A 25,796-nucleotide genomic window follows, 5' to 3' on the forward strand; every position below is an offset into this window, starting at 1 on the left:
AAAATAATAAAAGGTAAATAATTTAGAATATTAAATAAACAATTTATGAGTAATTTGAAAAAGAAATGGAAGGGTAAGTAAAAAGCTGATGAGAGATCAGATGATTTTATATGAAAGTTGAAAATTGAATAAAATATTATTAAAATATTATTTTTTAATATTATTATTCTTATAAAATTTTAGATAATTAAATTATTTATTATATATTGTGTAAAAATTTAAAAAAATTATAATAAAAAATAAAATATTTTCACCGTTCAAACCAACTAATACTCAGGATGAAAAGTGGACGGTGAACGACTCATTCGGCCGCAAATGCAATTGCTCACCGAACCTTCCGATATTTCGCTTTGACAATCCCACAAACACATTCAATTACTTTTATTATTATTATTATTATATTTTTAAATTAGAAAAATATAAGAATTTACTATAAATTTTTATAAAAATAAATTAACAAAAGTTTGTTATGTGCCTAAGATTGTAAATTTTTTAAAAATCTTATTTTGTTGTAAATCTAATACTTATTTTAAAATTATATCATAAAATTTATAATTTTGATTTTCATAGTTTATTATTGTACATATTTCCAAAAAAAAAAATGCATTCATTTTCCAAGATCTCCGATTTTCGAATTAGGATGTTTATAAATTTATAAGTTTAATCATTCCGTAATATTATATATATTCTATCTCATTAATATGAATTTCAATGATAAATATAGCGAGATTTATATACAAATTAAAATGTCTATATATTTTTGAATTATAAAAAGATAAATTAGAGAAAATGTTATAATTCATATTTTATTAAAAAAAACTATATATTTTTTGACTGCTGGTCACAAGACCAGAAGAATAAAGAAACGATGATCCCAGCTCTTTAGGCTCGTACGGTATATATTCTCAGGCGACGCTGTCAAGCAACGGGGGCCCCCAAAAGCTGACGCGCGCGCTCTCTCTGTGGTTCCTAATAAAGAAGGACCAAACCGTCTACGACTCCTACACGGCACCGTTTCATCGCCTCCGATTCCAGCCCTATCTGGTACCTGCCCCTCCCCACTACTTTCTCCCGAGCTCTGAAAGTGTATTTGCGTTTGCTCGTGCATATATTTATATATTTGTAGTTTTGATCAGTTTTTTGACTGTTTTGTGGGTTTATTCTGGAAATTGATGAATCTTTGGGTGGGTTTTTAGATTTTTTGGTATGTTTTCTGTTCTTTGAGCGTCCGACCGTTCTTGATGAGTAGTAAACGTTTGAATTCCTGGGTTTTGTAATTTCTTTTTACGATTTGATTTTTCAATTGTGCCCCCGACAGGAAATTGCTGAATTCTTACTTTTCAGCTGGTCGCTGAGAAAATCTGGGAACGAAACAAGGAATTCATCACATAACAGAACATAGAATTCTAATTTCTCTCTAGTGCTTGTTCTTTTTGGTTCTTTTCCCAGTTTCTTTCTTTCTTTTTGTCCTTTAAAGGAAAGTTACCCACTCAGTCGGTGGGTCTTGAACCCACCGTCGCAGTGCCATTTGAGCTAGAGCCCGTTGGCAATTTTAGATTTTGTATAATAATGAGGATATAGGGTTTGAGAGGATTTATATCGATCTTTGCAAATCTTTTATGACCAAACAGAGACTGCTTCTTTCTTGCACTGTAGGAGCTGAAACTGCAATCTATTTGTCATATCTTTAGTTTTTACTCAACCGTTTTGATCGGAAATATATTCATCAGAAATGGTGAAGGTGGGTTTCGAACCAGTGACCTCCCTTGGTGAAGGGAGGTGTCCAACCACTTGACCAGGCATACCCCTTTTTTTATAGGTTTGGTGATCTTATCAAGTTTATCAGTGTTGGCCAGTGAATCGGTACAGCTGCTGTCATTATAAATTGATGCAAGTAACCAGGGTACTTTTTTTTTTTTTTTTTCTTTTGTTGTTGAGGGATTTTTTCTGTGACATCTAGTATCTTTTGGTTTTACTTCAATTAAAAAACGGTGGTTAGTTTGTAGCATTATATCCTTGACACTTTCATGTATGACTTGCATATGCATGGCTGTTGAATAATTTCTACTTTTACTTTCATATGGCTTTTGTTTCTGAAATTTGGCAAGCCATCTCTACAAGACATCTAGTTACATCACTCCCGCTTGGGTTGAGGTTTTGCTTTCACCACACCTAAAGGAATGAAAATTCCGATGTTCCATTTTGTATTATGCCTTCTATTTTCTATACATTTTTTTATGTTCTTAAATCATAACAAGGGCTCTTATAAAATAATAATAATAATAATAACAAAAACTAATTGTTTTATTTTCCTTCTAAACAGAACACAAGAAATTAACTTCTCCACATCTAGTGGTGCCAATAAATTTAAGTTGGTCGGTACTGCTGAGTCTTTAGGACTGGACTGGCTTGTTAAGCAAATTTGGGACAGGATGTAAGTGCAGTATTCTTGTTACACAAGTCTATGTTTTCCTTATTCCCCACTGGGTTGGTGGACTTGGATGGACGTTCCCTCAGTGGAACTGCATTGTGAAAGTCAAAGTGACACTTGCCCATTGTTAATGGCACGGCCAGAGTACATTAATAGTAGTGAGCATGTTATTGACATAACGGGAAGTGGTGATGCTTCCTCATCTAGCTTGCCTTATGATAGATGCTCTACTAGCACAAACACACCGCAACTTGAAGACAGACCTTCGAGCAGCATTAGAGTTCCCGATTTGCAACCTACAGTTTCTTCCTCTAATGGATCGAATTCTAGGAACTCATCACTCATAAGGAGAGGGGACGCCCGTCGGCGCAGGAGTCCTTTGAATTCTGGGTTATGGATATCTATTGAACTTGTTCTCACTGCAAGCCAGATTGTTGCTTCTGTTGTTGTTTTGTCTTTGTCAAGAAATGAGCATCCGCGTACCCCGTTGTTTGTATGGATAGTTGGTTACGCATCTGGGTGTGTTGCCACCCTCCCCCTTCTTTATTGGCGCTATCACCATCGTAACCAGGTTTCAGAGCAAGATTCAACTCAATCTCATCAGACTTCTCAAATTAATGTACCTGCACGGCCAGTTTCTCTGTCTGTTACTAGGAATTCAGAAGTGGGAGATCGTCAGACTGCTGTTGGATCCTCTGTTGGCAGCCAACATTCGCGAGTACTAAATGCAAGGTATGGGCTTGTTCTTTTTTTATTAAGCTTATTATGTTTGGAATGTCTTGCACTGCTTGTTTTCCCCATTTGCCAAAGTGTTATTTATCATTGCACGATGATGTGTTAATCACATCAGTGACTGATGCTATTTGAAACAACTTGCTTCGAACATCGAAGCTCACGAATCCAAAGCTATAGCCACAGTGATTTGGCTCGTAGTAGTAGATGCAAGGTTCTTTTAAGGACTGACTATAGTTTAGGGTATGGTGCAGAAGTGACCTTTTTGGAAGAAATAATGATAATGGGATGGATTTAGCCCATTCTGCCTGAAGTTGAAATCCCTCAGTTATGCACCACAGAGTTTGGGCAGAAGGGCTGGATTTGTGCTTTAGAAAGTTCTGTTTCTTGCTTGACAGTCAACTTGCACATTTTTTGACAAGACTGCCCTATTGCTGATTTATCTACACTCTCTTTCTCCTGAAAGCATTTTTCTGCTATGTTGAGCCACATCCAATTTATCGAGTGTCAGTCATTGCTGTAAACTAGTTTTGTGATCTTTCTAAAGTGGCCATCACTGTGAGTTGATAAGAGGTAACAATTATGTTAGTGTGATCTGATGATTACCGGGAAACAACTACTTTTACGGATGATTTTTATTTTTATTTTTGGTGCTGTCATGCTATTGAACAATGTCAGCTCTTGAAACTTTTCTCTTTTTCAAATGCTCGACTTATTATATATGTACTATTATATTTATTTTTATCGCTCGGCTACTCCTATTTATTAGATGCATGGTCTTGCAATTTGGTTGGAAAGTTGGCATTAGTTTTTTTCCTTACAAATTAGTTTATTTTTATTTATCAGGATTAAGGGACTAGTGGAATACTTCAAAATTGCCTTAGATTGCTTCTTTGCGGTCTGGTTTGTGGTTGGCAATGTATGGCTCTTTGGAGGGCACTCATCTGTCGATGAGGCTCCGAATTTGTACCGGTATGGCCCTGTGGTAGCTATTACTTTCAAACATTTTAATTTTTTCTTTTGTGAGAGCACATACCATTTCTGCATCTTTTCTCTTTGCAGGTTATGTGTAGTGTTTCTTATCTTCAGCTGTATCGGATATGCAATGCCCTTCATTTTATGTGCAACGATCTGCTGTTGTCTGCCTTGTATAATCTCCATCCTTGGTTTTAGAGAGGAGGCTACCCAGACCAGAGGAGCCACACCTGAATCAATTGATGCTCTGCCAACATACAAGTTCAAGTTGAAGAAAAGTAGAAGTGGCAATGATAGAGAAAGTAACTCAGGTGTCAGTGAAGGTGGTGTTGTGGCTACTGGAACTGAAAAGGAGCGGGTGATCTCTGGAGAAGATGCTGTAAGTCTTCTATCATCTTCCTTCTTGGCATCCATCGTGGGCCTCCCATGTTTCTTTCTTTTGGATACATCACATCTTGTCATTGGCAGGGGGTTTGTGTAATGAAGAAAGCAGGGCTGTAATTGCTATTCCAGTTGCTTTTTGGTTAAGGTCAACAGTGCCCTCCACATAGTGAGTTAGATCATGTGACTATCATATGATGAAATGAGAGGCATGTAACTTGGGGGTTTGTGGTGGACTAATTACTTTGAAAAAAAGAAAAAAAAATGAGGTCATACCTTGGAGGTTTGTTGCCCCTCTTTAAGGGTGATTCCACGTTTTGTACTTTCCTATGACCACTCAAATATGGCATCTTATCATCGACTCGTAATACCCTAGATTGTGCATAGGCAGGTGGTGAATGGGATCTCACGTTCCTTGGGAGAGAGAAGTTCAAGCCCTTTGTAATGATTTCAAGGGGCTCCAATTGCAATATTGACTAGTTCGTTCAGAGTATGGACCCAAATGTGGTTTGGGCCTTCCTTGGGTTACATGATGTGTAGTCATTTCCATGATATGATGAATGCATGAAAAGTTTAAATTGAGGTGGCTTGAAAAATGCTAATTTAAATGCTTGACTGATCATTTGGGTTGAATATTTTGGTTATATATATGCAGTCATTCCCTATAAAGAAAAATGGTTACAATAAATATGCAGGGGATATGAAATTTTGAATCTATGGGATTCTGTGTGGTATTAGGTTATAATGTTGTGGAAGTTGATCTGTCACTAAAAATTGACTGACTTGTACCATTTGCTCCTTGCCACCATTATCTGATTTTCTCCTCTGTTTTGTCATTCAATGCTAATATTCGATTTGTTTGGACCTCCTGAATAGACAAGTCCAATATTGAAATTGCTTCATCACATTTAGCTGCCTTACCAATTACTGAGAGAAGCACCCGATCGCCCTCAACGCCTTATGGGTACATGAAGCAAGTCTTCATGTACAAATGACTGGCTGGTGGTGGTGTTTTTGTTTATCATCCCGTGACATTAATTATTTGGTAATTTTCTGCAGGCTTGTTGCATCTGCTTAGGAAAATATGCAAACAATGATGAGTTGAGGGAGTTGCCATGTTCCCATTTTTTCCACAAAGATTGTGTCGATAAGTGGTTGAGGATCAATGCGTTATGTCCTCTTTGCAAGAGTGAGGTGGGTGGCAGCATTTCGGGTTCACTCTCTGGGCCAAATGCCAGCCAACGACGGGGTGAAAGTAGAGTGGGAAATGGTTTGGCGAGCAATGTGCTCTAATCTGATTGTGTGCGTGTGCGTGTGTGTATATATATATATATATATATATATATATATATATACTGGCTATTGGGAGGGAGTATATCCCTATGAACTGCTTTGAAAATAACTACTGGAAATGCTTGGTGAGCAACCTGGGAAAATGGCTTGGCGCGACCATATTGACTCTGGGATTAAATCCATATGAACTGTGAGTTAAATAACTTCTGGATAGGTAGATGATTGTTCAGATCCCACTCATTTGATTCTTGCCATTACCCCCATACTCCCTTTCTCCCATTTTTGCTCCCTATTTTGGTCAGATGTAGGTTGTTATGGAGAGGCCCTGCGATGTGGGAATTTATGAATCTCTTTTATTTGGCCGCCAGAGTGAAAATATCTTTATTTGAATGTGATATAGGAAAACGAAGAACAAAGATGTTGCAAGATGGTATTAGATTGCTCCTTTCTTATATACTTATTTCGTTCTCTCTCCATATGCTCTTTCTTTTCAAACAAGTTTTTATCAAAATTTGAGATTCTCAAAGAAATAGAATCGGCTTTATTTCACTTGAAATGATGGCTATTTCGGGCATTTTATACCATATTGAGAGCATCGGCCATTGGATTATGCAAATGTAAATGTAAAATTTACATAATATGATATGATTTTGCATTTGGCTATTCCACTCAAAACTTATTCCCACATTAGATTATCCATTTATTAGTCAAAATAATAATAAAATATTATAAATTTAATAATATTTTTTTTTCAATTTTTTTGTTCTATTAATCTTTTTTCTAAATTAACAACTACATAGAAATATTAATATTATACAATATTAATTTTATACAATCACCTTCCAAATTTAAGGCATTTCACTGGAGGATGGCATATTAGAATGTGCTATTGGTATGTAATCTTAATTTTCATTCAGTTAATTTAGCAGTAATTATATGAACTGAGGGAAAACAGGAAAGAAGCAGCCCATAAGATATTAAGGTCGTATGGATGGAAGTAGAAATTGCATAATAAATTTAGCATGCTTGGCATGTTTATATGCCTGATATTGGTTGCAGCGAGGGGGCAGGCAGATGTGTGGTCGTTCCTCAAGTTTCTCTCAAGTTTCATTCTTAGGTACTACAGGACATTGCATATGGGAAATTGTTAATGAATCGCATTAGCTAGCAAACAATACTTGCAATCGTTATATACACAAGTCCACAAGATCCAATATGAAGTTTCATTAACAATACTGGCTGGTACAAATTCATTATATCAGCTCATGTTTTAAGAGCAGTCATCCTATAATGCATATCATGTTAGCTTCAAGATTACAGCCGATACATATGGAAATGTATGCCATATTAAAGTGATCACTGCAAATAAATAGGAAAATTCATTTGTTCAACAATCATTGCCTGCAATATGTACAACCACCATTTTTAAATAGTATGCTTTCCAGCCATGTCAAGAAACTGACCAATCCCAATAGAGACAGCTAAACATTTTCTCATGAAACTCAAAACCCACCATGCCCACCAAAACCCAAAGACCCAAAATTCAGATTACGCCATTTTCTTCATAGTTTCCATATCAACCAAACAGAAAGTTAACCAAAAAACCCACAAAACAAAAGAAAGTTGAGAGAGATAGTACCTTTATAATACAAAAATGGCAGAAGAGCAAAGAGCTGAAAATCTAAACCGGTTTAAGACTCAGTGAATGCCCATCCCCCTCATTCCGAAAACCAACGGGGAGAGAGATGAATAAAGAGATATAGTAAAACAGGTGAGAGATCAAGAGATTTGAGAGGGAGATTTACCTGAACAATAATGGGCAGAATCGACAGTATCCTTAGGTTGAACGTGGTGGCACCTGGCAGCAGTGATTGGACCTCAGAGGACGGCGACAAGAGTGGTGAGATACTGGGAATACAAAGCCCTAATTTTTAAGAGAGGAAAAATCAGGAGATTTTATTCCCTGATGGAGAGGATTTGCATGATCAGGGGGAGCAGGAACGAAAATGGTGAAAAGGAGAGAAGAAGGAAGCTCGGTTTGGGTCCTTGGGAAAAAGAATTTCAAGGGAAAGAAATCGGCGTTAAGTTTTATTGAATAAAAATAAGATTTGGTCTTTGTACAGTAGTCTTGCATATATGACCGCCGAGTATGATATACTATAGTTCAAAGTCATATATTTTTGCATTTAGATAATTCAATGTAGGTAATTTTATGTAAATTGAGTCAAATTTTACATTTCACTGACATTTGGATAATCCAATGCCAGTGCTCTGTCAAATTAAATGATTAAAGTAAAATGGATACTATTTATTTCATTTGAAATGGATGATCAATTTGGTTTTCGTTATTTTCAATGTTGTTTAAAATTTTGAGAAACATTACAACATTATACTGAAATCATTGAAATCGTTTTTTTTTTTTTTTTTTTTTCTCTCAATTCTTGTTCTTATAATCTGTTACGAGAATGTGATGCATTACATTAAAAAAATATTTTTTGTTGCAAGATTCTTTTATGAATATAACATCTCTCTATTCAGAATAATTCTATTCTAAAGGTCTCTATACCATACATCATCCATGTGGTATAATTTATTTTGAAAAATAAATTTTGAAATTTGAATCTTATAAATTATATTATATTATATAGATCGTGTGTGGCATAAAAATTCATAATCAATTCAAAATTGGGCCAGCGCCGCAATGTTACGGATACAAAATTAAAGTGTTAATAGGAATAGCCAAAATATTGCGGGCTTATCTCTCCAAGGACGGAATGCTTTACGGCATTGATCTTCCACTAAGCTAATATATTAAAGTTTTGTGCAAATGATTGAAGATCCGTTGCCAAATATCTGTCTACCTTCGATTGAGCCTCTATAGAATGACGAACTATGGAGTTGTGCTCCACCCTCTCATCTCAGTCCAACCTACGTCTTTTCCCAACCCCGGCTTCTGGAGAAGGTAGAGGGGTAGGTATAGGTGCTGGACTATTACCACCTCTTAAAACAATAAACTCAGCAAACAATCTAGTAAGCCCTAACCCTTGTCGCAATAAGCTCCACCTATGCATTGCCTTGCACAATTCTCAGTCCATATACTATGCCATTAATCTTAAATTGAGGGTCCAAAGTAATAGCCACATATAACAAAATATTTAATCTAATTCTTATTCTACCCTACATATTTGTTGACATAAATGAGGGGATGTAGGATTCAAAGAACTAGATAGCCTCCTGGTGATCTTGTAGAACAGTCTCTAAAATCTACAAAAGTAGCAACAACCTCCCAATCATCATTAATTGGCTTCCCCAATCCCCCGTGCTCATCAAAATATCTGACATATTGAATGTTTTCATCATCTAATAATGCAAGGGTCGACTTATATTCTTGGACCGCCTCTAACATCAAGAAGATTGGGTTCCATATTGTAGGAACATCAGTACAGAGGCACTTCTTGTATGTTATGCCGGCAAACCTCAGAGCAACCTTCAAGTTCTCCAATATAGTAGGATAATATCTCACAAATCTCAAAGCAGTTTTGACCCGAGCAATCGAGTCATCAAGATCTTTTAAACCATCAGTAACAATTAGATTTAAAATATGTGCACCATATCTCGTATGCAAACACTTATTATCAAAGATTGTCTTATTTGCCTCTTTAAGATAGGTCTTAAGATGCCACAATGCGACATCGTTAGACAATGCATTATTAACTGTATCTGTCAGAACTAGTGCCAATCCCCACTTATTTATTGCAGCCTCTAAGGCTCTCTCAATCGTCTCACCCTTGTGATCATAAATTTGACAAAACTTTAAAAAAATTATGTAATGTCTAATCTCAATCAACAAAATGCACAGTCAAAGACATATAATTAAAATTTTGGATAGATGTCCAAGTATCGGTGGTGAGACAAACTATTTGACCTGCTAATTGGCTCCTCAACAACTATTTTTCTGACATATAATATTTTTTTATATCCTTTGCAAAAACAGAAAATATAAACAGAAAACATACACAAAAACAATGCAAGTCATAATTAGATGCAGATGCAGAGAGTTATTGTATCTCATTCCTCTACTATAATTTCCTGTATTATATTTCTCAACAATTATTTTATGAGAAATAACTCATTGGAGTCCCTATTTTCTCCACCGCGAGCAAAATTCGGAAACCATTCTAATGATACAAGTATTTCATTATATTTCATTGGGGATAACTCATTCTCGGCATCACAGTTAACATATATTATACCTAAATTAATATATCTGAAAATATATTTGAAAACATAACTAAACTGAGATATCTTCAACGTGCTTATAAAACGATCTAGCATGATAATTGCAACATTTGGAAAAAAAGATTCAATTATAGTACTCAGGTAGATGACTTGAAAGTGAATTTAATGACAATCTTGTGACATATCCTGGCTTAATTAAGTGTCAAGATTTTGTAAATCTTAAATTAATTTAGAGGTTTCAATTTTAGGGGTTATTGAAACCCCTAACATAAAATTAAGGGTTTTGGATTGAAACCCTAAATTAATTTAGGATTTAAATCCGAAATCCTAACGAATTTCAAATACATAATTTAAAGATTACAATTATAAAAACACATGCACAACTCAATCCTCCACAACACATAATTCACAATCCCATCCTCAAACTTCTCAATTTAATCCCATCATCTATAACTAAGAAGAAAAAAAAAACATGTATGTGAATCGGGAAAGGGGAACTTACCTTCAGCGACAAACTAGGCGTGCAATGGACTTCACGACGATGGAGAATGGCCTGAGTCCTAACGGTGTACAACGGATGGACTATGGAGTGGGAGAGAGAGTGGCGAGTACGAGGGTGAGAGAGAGAGAGAGGAGATTCTGAAAGCCAAAGGAAAGTGGGGGAAGCGGCAGCTTGACAACCAATATCAAAACGATGTCTTTTTTATATGAGTTGTTTTTTAAAAGACAACTCAGCCATCAAAACGTCGTATTGATGATTGTGGTATTTTTTTTAATTATAAAGTTATATCGTATGTTTATTATATATATGAATATATATGATTTATTTATATATTATTATATATGCGGAGCAGGGTAGGGGTTGAGTCCATCCCGCCTCTGCTGAGGGCAATAGAATCATAGATGCAGACGGGATCACCCGCTCCCGCATTTGGCAGACGGGGGTGGGCGACTCATTTATCCAAACCTCCACAAGTGATTCAGGTTGTGTTTAAATATTGAATTGAATTAATTTGAGATGATAAAATATTATTAAAATATTATTTTTTAATATTATTATTATTTTAAAATTTAAAAAAATTAAATTTTTTATTATATTTTACATTAAAATTTAAAAAAATTATAACGATAAATTAAAAAAAATTTATCATCCAAACGAAATCTCACTGTCCAAAAGAAAACTGCGGACCCCACTTCCCAGGAAGACACTAGTACTCCACGTGTCAAAAGCAAGCTCTAGAGAACCGCTCACGAGCTCCATTACGGTTCACGTAGAAGTCGTGGTGTGCAAGTGTATATATATATATATATATATATATTGAATATTTGTATGTATATTTTGTTATCCCTATCGATCTCTAGGGTTTGCAATTCTTACAAATAACAAAGCTTTCTAAGCCAAGCAGCCTACCCCTTTTTCTCGCCGACTCTCTCCTGTATATCTGAGCTTATCTTTTCGACTGCGTGCTCGCTGATTCTCTGGCGAATTTACGTTCAGGTACTCTTCCTCACCATCGGAGCCTAACCCATCGCTGTAACAAAACCCTTGGATTTGTCTTAAATTGATTGAATATATAGGTTCTTTCGATTTCCGTTTTTTTTTAGTATTTTTAGGTGTAGTGCTTTTTTAACGTGAGTCGTTGCGTTCGATTTAATGGCGTTTCTTCTGCATAGGTGTTCTGGATGAAATTTGATGGAAACTTATCACTCGCGTGCTTGAGAAACCGATTTATGTATGGTATATAAATTGGGGTTTCTTCGCCTTTTTTTATTTTTAATTTCTGGTGTGATTTCCGAGATTTCCAATGCTGATTTCGTAAGCAGAAATCTCCTAGAATTGTCGGTTGGACTTTGATTGTATGAACCGTATTTCACTAAAATTTTTGCCTTCCTGTGATAATTTATTGTTTTAGATTGAATTTATGTAGCAGATAGTATGACAGCCATTTATGTTCTCGCGATACTTTTTGCATAGAACTGTTAGATCATATGTCATGCTTGCTAAAAAATATTTATGCAGTTCATTGCCTCCAACATTGTAAGTGCATAAATGTGTTGTACCCAAACACATCCACGCACACAAAATCCAGTTAGAGAAAATTCTGCTATCACAGTTCTTTACTCTCTTGTTGATTTGTGATTGTTGGATTTTTGTTGGCTTAACTGTGAATTTTCATTTCTCAATGTGCAATAGATATTTTATTTTGCCAGTCTCTCAGTTTGTAGTTAGTTTTGGATCTTCAGCTACGTATATCTATTTTTGAATGCTTATTTTTGTCTTAAGGATGCACAGCCTTACGAACATGTTTGAATGGTACTGGGTTAAGAAACTTTGAATATTCAAATTTTGTTTTGTAGTAAGTTATTTGTTGCTGGTCCAGTATATCAAACAATCCTGTTTATCAGCAGTTATCAATACCAAGAATGCAAATGGGTCAGTTGGAACCCATTCTGAACAAAGTGGACGCATCAGTGCAAGAGATGCAAATGGGGCTGATGGGATCTGTATCCAGTGTTCCTGCAGCTCATCCGCATTCACTGTCTAACAAGCCAGTGGGACTAATGGATCCCTTTTCCAGCAATCCTGGGTTTCCTAGGTTTTCAATGTCAAACATACAAACATTTGGTGGAGAATCGAAGGCAAATGGTCTGGGCTTCCAACAGTTTAAACCAACGGGGCAAATAGGATTGATAGAAACCATGCCAAACAATGCAGGGTTCCTGCAGTTGTCTGCATCAATTAAGCGAAAGGCACCAGTGGAACCTGTTTATAATAATACTGCTTTGCAGCAGTTATCACTTCCTAACAAACGTATAGCACAGTTGCAGCATAGACCTTGGCTGCAGCAAGTATCTGGACCAAATAAAAAACCTGTGCAGATGCAATACATGTCCGCCGCTCCTGGATCACAAACACAAATTAAGAAAGTGGTATCCAGTAAATCTGGTTCGCAGCGTTCTGCTATTCCAAAAAATCAAATGGCAGCAGTGCAACCATCTCCAAAGGTTCAAACTGAGTCTTCCGAGTCTGTTAGATCCAAGATGAGGGAATCACTAGCTAGTGCCCTGACATTGGTTTCTCAGCAGAAAGCCAAATCTTCAAGTCCAGAGAAGGATTTTCAGAGTGACATTGCAAGTGCGTCAGGGCAGATCGAGAAGACTTCTCACCCTGCTGAATCTCTCTCCGATGCTACTGATGGACCTGATGGTGTATCTATAGAGCCTAAAGCAACTTTGCCCTCCCAAAGAAACAAGAACGGTGGAAGTGAGTCTGTGGGGGTTTTGGCTAGTGAGAATACTGGTGATTCTACCCAGGCCCTGAAATCTGATGGGCAAGAATTCCGTTCAAGTTATGTTTTGCCTGATGAAGATGTTTCTTTTAGTAATGACTTCTTCGTTAGAGATGAACTTTTACAGGGAAATGGGCTCTCCTGGGTATTGGAGTCGGATATGCAGGTGGCAGAAAAAAGGGAGATTTGTACTGCCGAAGAACAGAACTTGGAGCATGATGAACTGGGTAGAGTTCCCAATGAAGAAGCCATTCAAACTCCACAAATAGTGGCATTTAAAATTGAAGCAGAACTCTTCAAATTATTTGGTGGTGTGAATAAGAAGTATAAAGAGAAGGGAAGGTCTCTTCTGTTCAATTTGAAAGATCGCAATAATCCTGAACTGAGCGAGAGAGTCATGTCTGGAGATATTCCGCCAGAGCGGCTATGTTCTATGACTGCAGAGGAACTTGCTTCTAAGGAGCTTTCCCAATGGCGGATAGCGAAGGCAGAAGAGCTTGCCCAAATGGTTGTCTTGCCGGATGCAGATGTTGATATTAGACGTTTGGTGAGGAAAACACACAAGGGTGAATTTCAAGTAGAACTTGAACAAGATGATGGTGTTCCAATGGATGTTTCTGTTGGGGCTAGTTCACTCACACGAAGAGAATCCAATAGCAAGGAGACGAAGGTACCTTACCCTTTTAAACATGATGGAACCAAGGATGAAAGGGATGCTTCCGGTGAAAAGAGTAATTTAGATGACCGGGACACCTCATATACGCTTACTATTCCTTCCAGTGAGGGTACTGATTTAATGCAGGGGCTAATGGTTGATGATATGAAGGATGCAGATTTTCTACCCCCTATTGTATCTCTAGATGAGTTTATGGAATCTCTTGACTCAGAGCCACCATTTGAAAATTTACCAGTGGGTGCTGGAAAGAAGACCCCCATTCCAGACAAGGATGAGTCAGAGCCAAGCTCTGCATCAAAGTCATCTGAGCCTACTCCAAAAGAAGATATGGCCACAGATGAACCCGCAAAACCTGATGTAACATCCTCAACAACCGATGCTGATCAGAAATGTAACGAAGATGATGGTGGTGTGAAATCCAGTGATGGTCATGATGACATGAAACCAAGTGATTGTCAGACTGACATGAAATATAATGAGAGTAATACTAGTGCTGATGTAAATTCCAGTGTCAGTCATGCTGAAGTGAAATCCAGTGAAAGCTATTCTGATTGCAGACCCGGTGACAACCGTGCAAAATCAGAAATTGTACCTCCTGCTGGTGTATCAACAGGTGCTCATGTCTGGGAAGGTTCACTCCAGCTGAGCACGTCAGCTGTGGCCTCTGTTGTTGGCATCTTCAAAAGGTGTGTCTAGTCACTTAAAGCTTTCATTTGTTTAGTGTTGTTCTTTCCTGTAAATATTTGTTTATATATATTTGTTAAAACCGTGAGGTTGAGCAAAGACCTACATTTTTGCCTTGATTACTTAGATAAAGTTTTGGATTATGTGCCAGTCGGGGAAATTGAATTATCCATGCATATAATTTTTGTTTGATAGGTAAAATAAAATTTTATTGAATCAAGTAAATAAGCGAAGTTCAAGTACACAAAGAAGCATATAAGAGAGAATACCTTGTTACAAGTTAGGAGATAAATATAAATCCCTTGGATCTATAAGGGGGATTTATAAATTCCCCTTGCTACTTATAAAAAAAGAAATATAAATCCCTTGGACTACTGATGGAAATTTATCCATGACGTCTTAAAATAAAATGGGTTTGTACTTTCAGCTGTTGGACCTAATTATGGAAGCATCATTCGGTATCATATGGGAAGATTTTGCATGGTATGCCAAAGCATCATCAGGTGCTTTTCGATCAAAAGGCTCAAAATAAAATGGGATGAAGATCGGAAACGTAATAGCCACTAGAGTTCCAAATTAGAATATGTTATAGAGTGACATCCGAGGGATGTTAAAGTGCATCGTTTTTATATTGTTTAGACTCCATTTCTGATTTGGGAGAGGTTGGAAAGGTACGTCGACATCAAAGTCTGTGCTGGGGGAATGGATGATTATGTTGGCGTTTGGTGTGATTGTCAATCCTTTTAAGCAGATGATGTGAAGATTAGTGTTGCTTGTATATATGTGATTGGCTATACACAAAATCATAACACAATAACCTCTGTCTATATCATAACAGTAGAGGATCTGATTCGTACTTATCTATAGATGATGCAAGAGAGTGATTAAATTATGTTTTGCGAATTGATTATGGATCTTTGTAGTTCAGTTTTTGCTTCTTGCTGATTTTATTTTCTTTTATAGTGGTGAAAGAATATCTGCAAAAGAGTGGCCCAGTTCACTTGAAATCAAGGGGAGAGTAAGACTTGATGCGTTTGAGAAGTTTCTCCAAGAGCTTCCACTGTCACGCAGTCGTGCTGTCATGGTATCTAATGTTACTTTTCTTCATTGTATTGCTGTATCCTTATATTCTAAGTTCATAAAAAGAAAAAAGTCCCTTCCAACCAGCTTGGTATTTTCATCGATCTCCCATCTAGTAATCGCACTGTGTAGCATCATCCAATACACCAATGACATTTGTTTTAGGCTAATGAGAGGCACGAGGAATTATAAATTTGAAGGAAAGATATTTTTTTATTTTTGGACGAATGATCTCCTTCCAAGTATTTTAACTGGCTTAAACAGGACCTGCATTCCTGCTCAAGCTGTTCGAACAAATATAACGGAGGAGTCTTCTTGTGTCGGCTAAAGTTTTTAATAAATATAGATGAGAAAAATGCCCAATTAAATGATTGTCCAATTGGCACGACGTTGTTGGATGGTTGCATTGTGTGTGTGTGTGTGTGAGAGAGAGAGAGACGCCAGTAATCTCGTGGTATACTACAAGCTGTAACAATTAATTGAACCCACGCAAGTGACAAGTCACTCTTGCTTTCGAGTGAAAAAATGTCGCTCCCATGTGATGAGAAGCCGTATCAGATTAATTAAATACAGAAAAAATCTGTTGCTCACCCCAAAAATGAAATTCTCTTTTTCCTATTGTTATTATTATTAATATTATAATATTGAATCCTAATTTTCTGTTGTTTTTTTGCCTCTTCGCAGGTGATGCATTTTGTTATTGGAAAGGGGTCTCTTGAGAGCGAGCAAGCGAGTCTCCTTGAGGTAATTTTTAATCTAGTCTGTGTATTATCATTTTGGTTTTGTCCTTTTGATAGGCAAAATCAATTCACGTGCTTGGAATAATCTGCCGTGTTTGCAGGTGGCAGATTCATACGTTTCGGATGAGAGAGTGGGTTTTGCGGAGCCTGCTCCTGGGGTGGAACTTTACTTTTGTCCGCCACATAAAACAACACTTGAAATCCTCCCAACCGAACACTTCGAGTCACTTAATAAAATCGATAATGGCCTAATTGGTGTTATTGTTTGGAGAAAGGCCCAGCTAACGTCCAGGATATCAATCAACTCATCCCCACACCAGAAACATAAAAAGCAAAATGTCACTTCTAGTAGTACGAGACAGCAACAAACGAATATGAATGCCAGTTTCACACCTAAATCAAACCCCCTCGAGGCTTAACCCCCGCCAATTTCAAACCCTCCCCTGATGATGAAGACGACGATGTTCCTCCTGGGTTTGGCCCCCGTGATGAAGATGACCTTCCTGAGTTCAATTTTTCCGGTGGTTCAGTCCCATCTTCGCAACACAATTTTGTCAAAACTAGAGGGCTTGCACCGGCACCAATTCCTTCACTTTCTCATACCCCATCTCGCCCTGTGGATCAAATCAGGGAGCTTATACACAAGTACGGACAACCTCAAGCCGTTGGTTCTTCAGGAAACTGGCAGGACGAGAAACGTTTTGGGGTTGCGGTTCAGCCATGGAATGATGACGATGACGACATACCGGAGTGGCAGCCACAAGCCCCTCGGCGCCAACTTCCACCCCAACAGTCTATTTACAGCTTTCAGCAACCAATGCTGCGGCCACATTTGGTGAACCAGCCACCTTTGGGATCAACTCCTCAACAGCCATCGCATGAGTCAATGGTGGAGATGCAGTCTCTGCAACCTTCCATGAATGTGACGCAGGTCCCACAAGGAACTTGGTGGGTTCCGGCTGTCCAGGGAGTGGGCAGCAACAAAGTAACTTAGCTTCTCAACCCAACGTAGGGCAGTTTTACGGGGTGCCCGGGCGAGGTGTTGGGCATCCAGGCGTGGCCTGGCGACAGAATGCCCCCCAAAATGGAGGCGTCTGATATTTTTCTCATTGTATAGTTAGATCTCATTTTCCCATTTTCAAGTTATGCGCGGTTCCATTACCATAGACGTCTTTCATGGTGGCTAGCTTCGCAGTTTCTGGAGCATGCCGAAAACCAATTTTGCCATGCAACAGAAAAAGGGCATAATCAATCAAGATAAGATGTTAGTTTAGGGGATCTGCTAGCTTAAGCGTGTCATGGTGTAGGATGAATAATTTTCTAAATGTTGCCGAACCCTTCCACTTCCGGATCACAATTGGAACATTTTGGATGTTGTGTGGGCGGGGTGGCCCTATTTGTGTGTATCATGCTTGCTTGTATACAACGTTGGCTTCTGGTCATTAAATACTGTAGGATTCTCGTGCGCATTTTCTTTGCTAACACATCACTTTGGATTGTCCGAATTAAAATTTATACGGTAAATAAAAGCTGGCAGGGAGCCGTGCGAAGAAGGGTTTTACAATACAAGCAATCCTCTGGTGAAATAAAAGACAAAATATAGAAGAAAAAGTACAGGAGGCTCATCAATCATCATCCAGAAAAAGAGTACGGGGGGAAAAAAGAGGGAAAAGAAAAGACTGTCAGGCATATCAAGCAAAGCAAATAATAGTCGCAAACAAAGAAAGAAGGATACATAGCACAACAGCCGGGTAAAATTCAGTAAAATATAAAGAGGAAAGGTATTTGGGAATAATTTCTCAGGACGCTGGCATCTCTCGAGTGTTCAAACACCAAAGTGGATCTCTTGGATATAATGCAACTTTAATTTTTTCGGAGTGGGTTCCATTGATGCCCCAAAGTAGAGTCAAAATACATGTAGAAAAAAGATAACAAAGTCCTCAACTCAACCCCCCAAAGCACGCTTAAGTGCTACTCTTTGCTCAGGTGTCAATCTCGTAGGAAACTTCACCTCAAATTTTATCCTTAAATCGCCTCTATTACCTGGCTCTCTCACTATTGGCATTCCCTCTCTTGCAACTACAAGCTCATAACTGGGGCTCACAATGTCAGTCACCGGAATTGATAGATTACGTCCATCAAGCGTGATGAGATTAACCATGGTCCCTCCCAGAGCCTCGGCCAACGACACTCTTTGGTTCACAATGAGGTCATTGCCATCTCTTTTGTATACATCATGGGGTTTCTCATCAATCACAAACACCAAGTCTGCTGGGAGCTGGTTATGTTGTTCATTCCCTTTGTCTGGGAAAGTGATCTTGGTTCCTTTTTTCCATCCAGGCTTCACATCAATGGTCAATATCTCTGTTTCTGGCACTTGTCGCCTGTAATGCAATGTTTGCAGAGGAAATAACAATTATCAATTAGAGGAGGAACAAGTGAGCCTGAAGTTGTCAAAAAAGAAGTCGTTTATGATGTTTAACAGGATTCCATCACCTTCTGTTTTTTACTTGTCAATGAATTTTATCACTTAAGGATTATAGACCAACATCTATACCAGCAACATGACAGTCTAGCAATGTTCAGATGTAGAACTGAAGAAATGGAGCACTTTCATCGTTACGAGGGAAAAAAAAAATGAAAACAGAACAATTTTGTTTATGCCTATGTTTTTGCAATTAAAAAACAAAGATATTAGAGTATTAGTAATTTACTATATTACAGAGTAGGTTAGCATGATGAACTGTGGAAAAAATGCCATTGAACACGCTCAAAAGAAGGAAAAACTTTCATCCTTAACCTGAAAACCAAATAATCCTATCTACCAAAGCCTAAAGGCCATAGAGTTGGTGGAGATTGCAAGTGGATAATTACTGTGAGCAGATGCGCCAGTTTTGAAAGTAAGTTGGCCCTCACTCAAGCAAGAAAATGACAAGAAGAGATATCATATGCTATTACATAAGGTCACCATAGAGTAAAACCTTCAAAAGAAGCACATCGATCCGGGTTTCAATGTGTTTCTTGGTTAGGTAAGATAACTCCAGCAGTTTATCAAGGGAGAAGAAAGCAAGAAGGATCAACAGTTTGAGAAGAAAAAGATACCCATTAGCATCAACAACAGTCCTTGAAATCTTCATTTTCCTTGTTGATCCAGAGTAAAGCTCTGCAAGGCTGCATGGCAGTTTGCTCTCCACAGGTGGTGGTTTCTTTGGCATGCTGCCCTCACTATTTGTTCGAAATACATTGTCACTCCCACTGAACCCTCCAAAAATCCCTGAGCCATCAGACGCGAACCTCATAGACCTCCCAGGTCCTGAAGAACCGAATCCAAAAGGGCTACTTCCAAAGAATTCTGCAAAAATGTCCTCTGCATTCCTAGGGTTGAACCCACTTTCCCCACAGCCATTTCCAAATGGGAACCCACCACTGCCAGATGGTGGCATATCTTTCAACCCTTCCTCACCGTACTGATCATAAATAGCCCTCTTCTGCGGGTCACTCAATACCTGAATTAACTAAAAAAAGTTAAACTTACATTCTATCAAGTCAAGTGTAATATTAACAGAATTAACCTAAAAAATTCAAATATGATTGCAGATGCTATCATTAAGGAGCAAATTTATTGCAAACTAACATAAGTATAAGATAGTGCTTCTAAGTTCTATTTGAATTCCAAGAAACTGTAGAAAAAGAAAAGAAACTTAGATCCCAAAACACTCTGAATCCGTTCTATCTAGAGCCATGTCTTCCCTTCTTTCCATATATCTGAAAAGTCTCTTCTTTCTTGCTATCTCAACCACGATGATTTAGAAAATTAGAAACAATATATACTGACTCTTTAACTTTTGCTAACTTGATGTTGTCTCTAGTCCCATAAATGTGTTCATTTTCACATAATGTTTTATCTCAGTCATCCATCTTACCATTTCAATTTTGAGGCTATCAGCTATGCTAAGATTACGATCATGTTGCTTCCTGACAATCCCATATCCAATAACATAATTTTATTCTGGTAAGAAAAAATGACACATATTGAAGGGGACAAAAAAAAAAAAAAAAAAAACGAAGAAAAAGAAGCTCAAACTTGATTTTCTTTCCTTCTCCTAAGTCACGCAAAAACCAAGCAAGCTATTTTAAATGTAACTACCAAACCAACGAGCTACAAGGGGAAAAAAGGGAATCCAATGGAAAACAGAAACAACATCTAGGGACAATAAAAGTCGGGAAAAAAGCATTGCCTCATAGGCTTCGGAGATCTGCTTGAATTTTGCTTCGGCTTCTTTCTTGTTTGTGGGATTCTTGTCAGGATGCCATTTCATTGCCAATCTCCTATAAGCCTTCTTGAGATCTTCATCGGTAGCATTCCCGTTCACCATCAATACTTTGTAGTAATCAACACCCATTTCTGATCTTAGCCCAATAAATGTTCGATACAAACTTTTCTTAAATCTTCAAACCTTCCCACAAACACCCAGATCATCAAACAGGATCCTTTGCTCAGCTCTCACACAAACTCTCTCTCCCTCTGCCTCTGACAATTAGGCGTCAAAATCAGCTTCCTCCAGAAGAAACCACATGAAAATGATGAAAGAAAACAGAATTGTTGGGAAATCTGAAACGGGGATCCTACAATATCATTGATCTTCCTCGCTGAATTTTTCTAAGGAAGTTTTCACGTCTACAAAGAGACAAACATAACGAGCATTATGGTTTTGGTGCCAATGGAGATTTTTGGGTTTCATGAATTATAAACCGAGAGTTGCGGACCTCTGTTTGTTAATGTCGTTTGAAACATTAAATACCTTCTCATTTCTGTTATTTTATTTTATTTTTTCCTTTCGTTTATTTCCGGCTAAGGGCGTTTTCTTCTCTGTGAGAGCCACGGCCCACGCCCACATTTACTACAAAAAAATCTCTCTCTTTGTGACCATACAGCAAGACATTTAAATAAGTAAAATATTTTAATCAATTACATAAAAATAAACCTATAAACTGATGTGTTTTGATATGATACGTTAAATTGTAAAATTATTTCATATAATCTATTTGTATATGCAGTAATAGTCAGCTGGCCAAGTCTTTTCATCCCAAGATAAACCTAAACCAGCTCTTCCCACGACACGTTTCATGATGTCGAAAAGCAGGAAATCAAAAGCGTTGTGATGGCACAGTAGATTTTCTGGGTACATTTCTCATGGAAATCGAAGTTTCCAGATTTTTCTCAAGTAACCCGAGGTAGAATAATTCTAAATTCTACGCTGTAATTCGATGTAATCACAGTCATGGGTATTGCTCTCTTCAATAAAATCTACGCTTCTAAGAGCACAGGACGAAGAAACGAACAGATTTGCAAATTCTGTACGAATAATTAACTGTTGGAATCGTAGAAAGAAGCATTGCAGGGTAAAGCGGAACAGGAGCTTTAGACCCAAAATAGCAAACAGAATGCTCCATGGATAATGGGATTGCAGTAGAACTGCATTTAGTGAAATTTAAGGATTCGTTTGGTCGCAGGAAACAGCACATAGCAGAAAGGAAAAGAAGATATATTGGGCGCTGTAAATTGGCCAAGAATCAGGTAGTCCATTGCTCTCTCTCACTCCCTCTCTATTTTTTATTGTTTATTTTATGGGCAGTCTTTTTATTGAACACCTTGGGGCTTGGGCGAAACTGTGTCTCCCCTAAATGTTCCAAGTAGTGCTATATAGCATCCACTGTAGTGGTGCACACAATGCACACACTACAATCCACTAACTTCTTCTCCTCAGATGGATGGCTGTGATGATGCCACATAGGGTATGCAAAGTGACTGCTCCCAAACAGTGGCTTCTCCCAAGATTATTTCTACCTTAAAATAATTATACCTTGAGAAGAACATTGGTATCATTTTAACAAGGATGAAGTTCCATCAGAGGTATGCCCGTTCGCCTAATAGTAATAGGTGATTTGATGGGTACGATAGGCATAACAAATCCAACGGTTGAACTTGAGATGGGGTTCAATCTCCCATAGCTGGGGCTATATGTACCTAAACACATTGCCTTGGGAAAAAAGTACAGAAGCTGAACCATCGATCCAAAGCTTCAGGTGACATTAGAATGAAACCATTACACAGCATATACCCCATGAAACCATTACACAGCATATACCCCAAGCATGTCAGAGGAAATTAACAGAAACAAAACAACAAAGATCACTTTCATTTCAAAAGAACTGACACCAGCACACTAACTCTGCACAGGGGTATCTGGCCCTTCAAACAGAAAAAAAAAAAAAAGAGAGGAGAAAAAGAACCTTAGAAAGAAAAGAGAGAAGTGAATAACAAGCTGCTGAGAACTTTACAAACATCTCGACTGGTGTTCTACTGTCTCCAAGGAAGATCCCATATTTGTATACGGCTTATCTACAAGACCAAATATGCCAACAAAAACAATTGTGATTGTTGTTCACAAAGTCAATCAGGAGATAGTTACGGAGCCCTTGGAACTAGATGAAGCAGCAGCAATAGCATTGGCTTCACCCTCTATATTCTTCAGTTTCAGTGATGCATAATCAGCTGAAGATCCAAATTCTGAAACATCACCGATGTCCAAAGTGTCTGGTAGAATTTCAGAAGTCTCAAGAGAATAGAACTGTCAAATGAAGGCAATCATATCCTTAGATTTAGAATGATAACAGTAAAAGCATAAGATAATTCAATCAATTAAATTTAATTGATTATTATGAAGGAGAATGCCTAATAAGTAACTCCTATAGAGTACTGAGTTTATAATGTTCTAGTAACAACTCTATTCATAAGCAGGAATTGCAGCAAACAGGTATTTAGAATACATACTCCCCAAATTTATTTAATCATTCGATTCATTGCTTTTTTTTTGTTTTATATTCTGCATATCTCGATCAGCTCTATTATGTGATGTGTTGGTAAGGAGGCAAACAAAGCCAACTCCCATTTTTTTTTTTTTGGGGGGGGGGGGGGGGGGGGGGGGGGGGTGGGGGGGTGTTGGGAGAAGAATACAAGGAAGTATAGAAAACAAAAATTACAAAAGTTATAAAACTCCAAATTAAATACTTTACTCATTCACCTCAAGTTGGTTCAGCATGTCGGTAGTCGCTTCCAAGTCACCCTTATTTGCCAAATAGACATCACTAAGGGACTGAACAGATATACCAGGAAATGACATCTGAAGATATTCCAAATCAATGTCATATTCTTCATCAGATATTTGCTTATCTGACACTTGATTCACATTTTGTGCCGATGGGCCATACCCATGGACAGGTTGGCTCTTCAATGTGAAAAATTCAGGACTGGGGACTTTTTCAGTACCGTGGAACTTAGAGTCAATAGAAGCTTTGTGATGGAGCTGCACAGGGCCTCCAAACTGGACACACTCATTGTCAATTTTAGAGACTCTTGCTGTCACGTAAGTGCTATCATTTGCATCTCTCTTGGAGAGCGGAATGTATGACTCTGCATATGGATTCAGAGAAGATGGCTTCATGGCTTCAATTCATAAAAGCAAAAGATCACTTCCCTTTTGAAAAAAAAAAAGGAAACAAAAAATCACACTATTAGCAGATACGACAAATGGTGAACTAAATTTCAATGAAACTAAACTTCAAAGTTTCTAGGCCATAATAGGTCGAATAAAATATGGAAACAAGAGTCAAGATTATAATTGGAATCCAATGAAATCATAATAAATATTACAAGAACTTCTTCCTCTCAAGAAATGCAGGATCCATTCACCACCCTCTCATACTGAATCAGGGATATTGCATTCATGCGCATAATTTTCACACCAACCAAACACAGAAACCCCTAAAACAAATATCAATTATATTACTAATCTTTTCGTCTAACTACCCCAGAGGCTTACTTAGCAATCTCTCCTTGTATGAAGGGATAACTCAAACCGTGCACGGGTGAATTCACATTATAACTTCAGAAATATAACTAAAAAATTAACACATGAAACCAAATTAATCATAAAGAAGAAGATTTTCACTTATATTGCAAGACTCCGGTCGACAATATAATAGGAAAAGCGATCCTAAGGCTTAGACTATCGATGAACACCTTCTACCATAGATCATAGATCAATTCTAAATCCACAAAAGGGAAGTTTTTTGTACGTCATACCAGATTACAAATGTAAACATCATCCCCTCTCGTGAAGAACTTGATCAAATCAGAGAAGAGAATGTTCGAGATTGATTACTAATGTTTTAGTTTCTTTAATTATTTTCAGGCATTTCTTTGGTCACTGACCTACAGAATATTTTTTTATATTAGTTTCCATCCTATAATGAAACTAATCCGACCCGAAAAACAAAACCCACGACAAAAATTCTAATTCAATGAAAAAAGATCCATGATTCAATCAATAATCCAGAATTTCATAGAAAAACTAGTGAAAAAGAAAAAAAAAAGCAAAAGTGAATGTGAACGATTGGAGATGGAGCGGAAACAAACCGAAGAGAATCAATCTTCTAAGGAGAAAATGAGAGCGATCAAAATTGAAAGAGCGATGAAAACCCGAATAGTGTTACAGACCGGTCAGCCCGGAGCGCTCAAGAAAATGGAAAATGAATGATCGAAGGGGATACGTGGGTGGGGGTATTTCAGTATCGAAAAGTTTCGTAACGTAGTGGGGTCTGTTTGGAAACAGGGTTATCGTAATCAGTTCAACTATTTGAGATTTTACCTTTACCTTAAAGGCACTTCCTTTACCTACCTCTTTTTAACTCTTTACCATTTCTAGACAATATAATTTTATTTTGTTTTTTTCAAAAAAAGCTTATAAAATTATTCGATATTTTTTATATTTATTTCATAATAAAAAATATTTTCAATTGTCTTATTAAATTATATCAGATTTTAATGATTCAGCCGTAACATTCCTTAATATAATTATAAAAAAAATTAATTTTAATATTATTCTATTTTGTATTATCAGTTTTCAATATATTTTTGTTTTAAATAACACTCATATCATGTCGTGGTTGTTATAATTATGAGTAATTTTTTTTATCAGTTATTATTTATTATTTTATATCTCACATTTTATAAAAAATACTCTATATTTTATGAAAAAAAATCAAAATATTGGGTGTATGGTGAATAGTAGTGGATGTATAGCAAAATTATATAATTATATAATAATTTTTTTCTAATCATTATTAACCAATTTCTTTGTGATCATAATTGATTTTATTAGTGTATTTTAAATAATTTTTCTATATTGATTATTTAAGTATTTAAATATAAG

At 37.2% G+C, this 25,796-nt stretch overlaps 4 protein-coding genes across 6 annotated transcripts; 2 read left to right on the forward strand and 2 right to left on the reverse strand.

The window, feature by feature from the left end:
* The first annotated feature begins 848 nt into the window (after positions 1-848).
* LOC121262659 (E3 ubiquitin-protein ligase At1g63170) lies at positions 849-6,205 on the forward strand. 2 transcript variants are annotated; one of them, XM_041165239.1, is made up of 5 exons: positions 849-1,044; positions 2,324-3,163; positions 4,010-4,135; positions 4,226-4,624; positions 4,659-5,237. In XM_041165239.1, the coding sequence occupies exons 2-4, from the start codon at positions 2,502-2,504 to the stop codon at positions 4,617-4,619; spliced, it is 1,182 nt and encodes a 393-aa protein (XP_041021173.1). In that variant the 5' UTR covers positions 849-1,044; positions 2,324-2,501; the 3' UTR covers positions 4,620-4,624; positions 4,659-5,237. The 2 variants fall into 2 exon arrangements, with proteins under 2 accessions (XP_041021173.1, XP_041021172.1); XM_041165238.1 differs by lacking the exon at positions 4,659-5,237 and adding an exon at positions 5,579-6,205 and having other exon boundaries at positions 850-1,044; positions 4,226-4,517.
* Positions 6,206-11,385: 5,180 nt separating this feature from the next.
* On the forward strand, positions 11,386-17,968 carry LOC121262247 (death-inducer obliterator 1-like). The gene is given in 7 exon segments (XM_041164643.1): positions 11,386-11,549; positions 11,726-11,784; positions 12,433-14,703; positions 15,665-15,785; positions 16,466-16,525; positions 16,623-16,932; positions 16,935-17,968. Coding segments are annotated over 6 exon segments (3,393 nt in total). The 5' UTR covers positions 11,386-11,549; positions 11,726-11,734; the 3' UTR covers positions 17,516-17,968.
* Positions 17,969-18,240: 272 nt separating this feature from the next.
* Positions 18,241-21,314, reverse strand: LOC121262249 (dnaJ homolog subfamily B member 1). The gene is made up of 3 exons (XM_041164644.1): positions 20,760-21,314; positions 19,624-20,027; positions 18,241-18,905 (listed from the first exon to the last, which is right to left on the reverse strand). Exons 1-3 carry the CDS (start codon positions 20,922-20,924, stop codon positions 18,467-18,469), a joined length of 1,008 nt encoding a protein of 335 aa, XP_041020578.1. The 5' UTR covers positions 20,925-21,314; the 3' UTR covers positions 18,241-18,466.
* A 1,382-nt stretch (positions 21,315-22,696) lies between these two features.
* On the reverse strand, positions 22,697-25,156 carry LOC121263612 (polyadenylate-binding protein-interacting protein 5). Of its 2 annotated transcripts, none has more exons than XM_041166594.1 (3): positions 25,001-25,156; positions 23,607-24,054; positions 22,697-23,153 (listed from the first exon to the last, which is right to left on the reverse strand). In XM_041166594.1, the coding sequence occupies exons 2-3, from the start codon at positions 24,024-24,026 to the stop codon at positions 22,980-22,982; spliced, it is 594 nt and encodes a 197-aa protein (XP_041022528.1). In that variant the 5' UTR covers positions 24,027-24,054; positions 25,001-25,156; the 3' UTR covers positions 22,697-22,979. The 2 variants fall into 2 exon arrangements, with proteins under 2 accessions (XP_041022528.1, XP_041022527.1); XM_041166593.1 differs by having other exon boundaries at positions 23,607-24,059; positions 25,001-25,149.
* Positions 25,157-25,796: the final 640 nt, after the last annotated feature.

This window comes from Juglans microcarpa x Juglans regia, chromosome 4S (assembly GCF_004785595.1).
Source record: "Juglans microcarpa x Juglans regia isolate MS1-56 chromosome 4S, Jm3101_v1.0, whole genome shotgun sequence".
Lineage (NCBI taxonomy): Eukaryota > Viridiplantae > Streptophyta > Magnoliopsida > Fagales > Juglandaceae > Juglans > Juglans microcarpa x Juglans regia.

Bases quoted from the DNA above. Each gene is read 5' to 3' on its own strand.
- LOC121262659 (XM_041165238.1), top strand. From the start codon at position 2,502: ATGGACGTTCCCTCAGTGGAACTGCATTGTGAAAGTCAAAGTGACACT. The intron at 4,136-4,225 runs GTATGGCCCTGT...TTCTCTTTGCAG, and splicing joins GAGGCTCCGAATTTGTACCG to GTTATGTGTAGTGTTTCTTA. The intron at 4,518-5,578 runs GTAAGTCTTCTA...AATTTTCTGCAG, and splicing joins TGATCTCTGGAGAAGATGCT to GCTTGTTGCATCTGCTTAGG.
- LOC121262249 (XM_041164644.1), bottom strand. From the start codon at position 20,924: ATGGGTGTTGATTACTACAAAGTATTGATGGTGAACGGGAATGCTACC. The intron at 20,028-20,759 runs GCAATGCTTTTT...TAGTTAATTCAG, and splicing joins AGATCTCCGAAGCCTATGAG to GTATTGAGTGACCCGCAGAA. The intron at 18,906-19,623 runs GTATCTTTTTCT...ATTGCATTACAG, and splicing joins ACTGTTGTTGATGCTAATGG to GCGACAAGTGCCAGAAACAG.
- LOC121263612 (XM_041166594.1), bottom strand. From the start codon at position 24,026: ATGAAGCCATCTTCTCTGAATCCATATGCAGAGTCATACATTCCGCTC. The intron at 23,154-23,606 runs GTGAATGAGTAA...TTCATTTGACAG, and splicing joins ACATGCTGAACCAACTTGAG to TTCTATTCTCTTGAGACTTC.